The sequence below is a fragment of the Mandrillus leucophaeus genome, unplaced genomic scaffold (genome assembly GCF_000951045.1).
Source record: "Mandrillus leucophaeus isolate KB7577 unplaced genomic scaffold, Mleu.le_1.0 Scaffold4, whole genome shotgun sequence".
Classification (NCBI taxonomy): domain Eukaryota; kingdom Metazoa; phylum Chordata; class Mammalia; order Primates; family Cercopithecidae; genus Mandrillus; species Mandrillus leucophaeus.
The window spans coordinates 9,930,270-9,931,203 of NW_012104253.1; the positions used below are offsets into that span (position 1 = coordinate 9,930,270).

The 934-nt window shown below is 62.0% G+C and overlaps 1 protein-coding gene across 1 annotated transcript in view; it reads left to right on the forward strand.

The window, feature by feature from the left end:
• GSC (goosecoid homeobox) overlaps positions 1-923 on the forward strand; it is a 5,955-nt gene extending 5,032 nt beyond the window's left edge. Inside the window, exons 5-6 of the mRNA XM_011991808.1 lie at positions 18-167; positions 476-923. Of these exons, the coding sequence (XP_011847198.1) occupies positions 18-167; positions 476-640 (315 nt within the window). The 3' untranslated portion in view covers positions 641-923. The remainder of the gene's footprint in view (positions 1-17; positions 168-475) is intronic.
• The last annotated feature ends 11 nt before the right edge of the window (positions 924-934 follow it).

A 934-nucleotide genomic window follows, 5' to 3' on the forward strand; every position in this document is an offset into this window, starting at 1 on the left:
TCCTGGAGCTCCCGCAGAGCCCACCGCTCCAAGCTCGGCACCGCACCATCTTCACTGACGAGCAGCTCGAAGCGCTGGAGAACCTCTTCCAGGAGACCAAGTACCCGGACGTGGGCACGCGCGAGCAGCTGGCCCGGAAAGTGCACCTCCGCGAGGAGAAAGTGGAGGTAGGCGCCGGGGCCTGCCGCGGGCGCCTAGCGGTCTTTCCCCGCGAGGTGGGGCCCCAGCCGGGTTTGCCCAGCCCTGCTTGGCTCTACCCGCACTTTAAAAACATCCCGATGGCGGCCCGCAGGCTGCTGGAGGGCGCTTTAGGCCCAGGAAGTTGAATGAAAACGCGGAAGCGGGAGCGAGCGGCTCCCCTCCTTTTGTTGGCCTGCGCGGGGTGTCCCGCCGCCACACCGAGCTACCCTGGTGCCCCGGGACTGGGGGAAGCGCGCCTTTGATCTGAAATGTTTTGTCCTCCGTTGCGCAACAGGTCTGGTTTAAGAACCGCCGCGCCAAATGGAGGCGGCAGAAGCGGTCCTCATCGGAGGAGTCGGAGAACGCGGAGAAGTGGAACAAGACGTCGTCGTCGTCGTCGAAGGCATCACCGGAGAAGAGGGAAGAGGAAGGTAAAAGCGATTTGGACTCGGACAGCTGACGGCCGCGGGACACTTGCTCGTATTACTTACCTAACTCGAAGGACTTGCACAGACAGACGATGCTACTTTCTTGCACACGCGCTGCCTTGCGGGAGGGGGTCGAGAAAGAGGAACGAAGAGCTGTAAATAGTGTACAGAGCCGGGAGGGTCGGCGCCTCGGGTCAGGGCGCGCCGGGACCCACAGCCCAGCAGCCCGACGCCGCCCGCGACTAGCCCCCACCGTAGTATTTATAGTTAAATTAAGGGTGACAGTACAATAAAGTGATGGCGATGTAGACGGGCCACATTCTGTA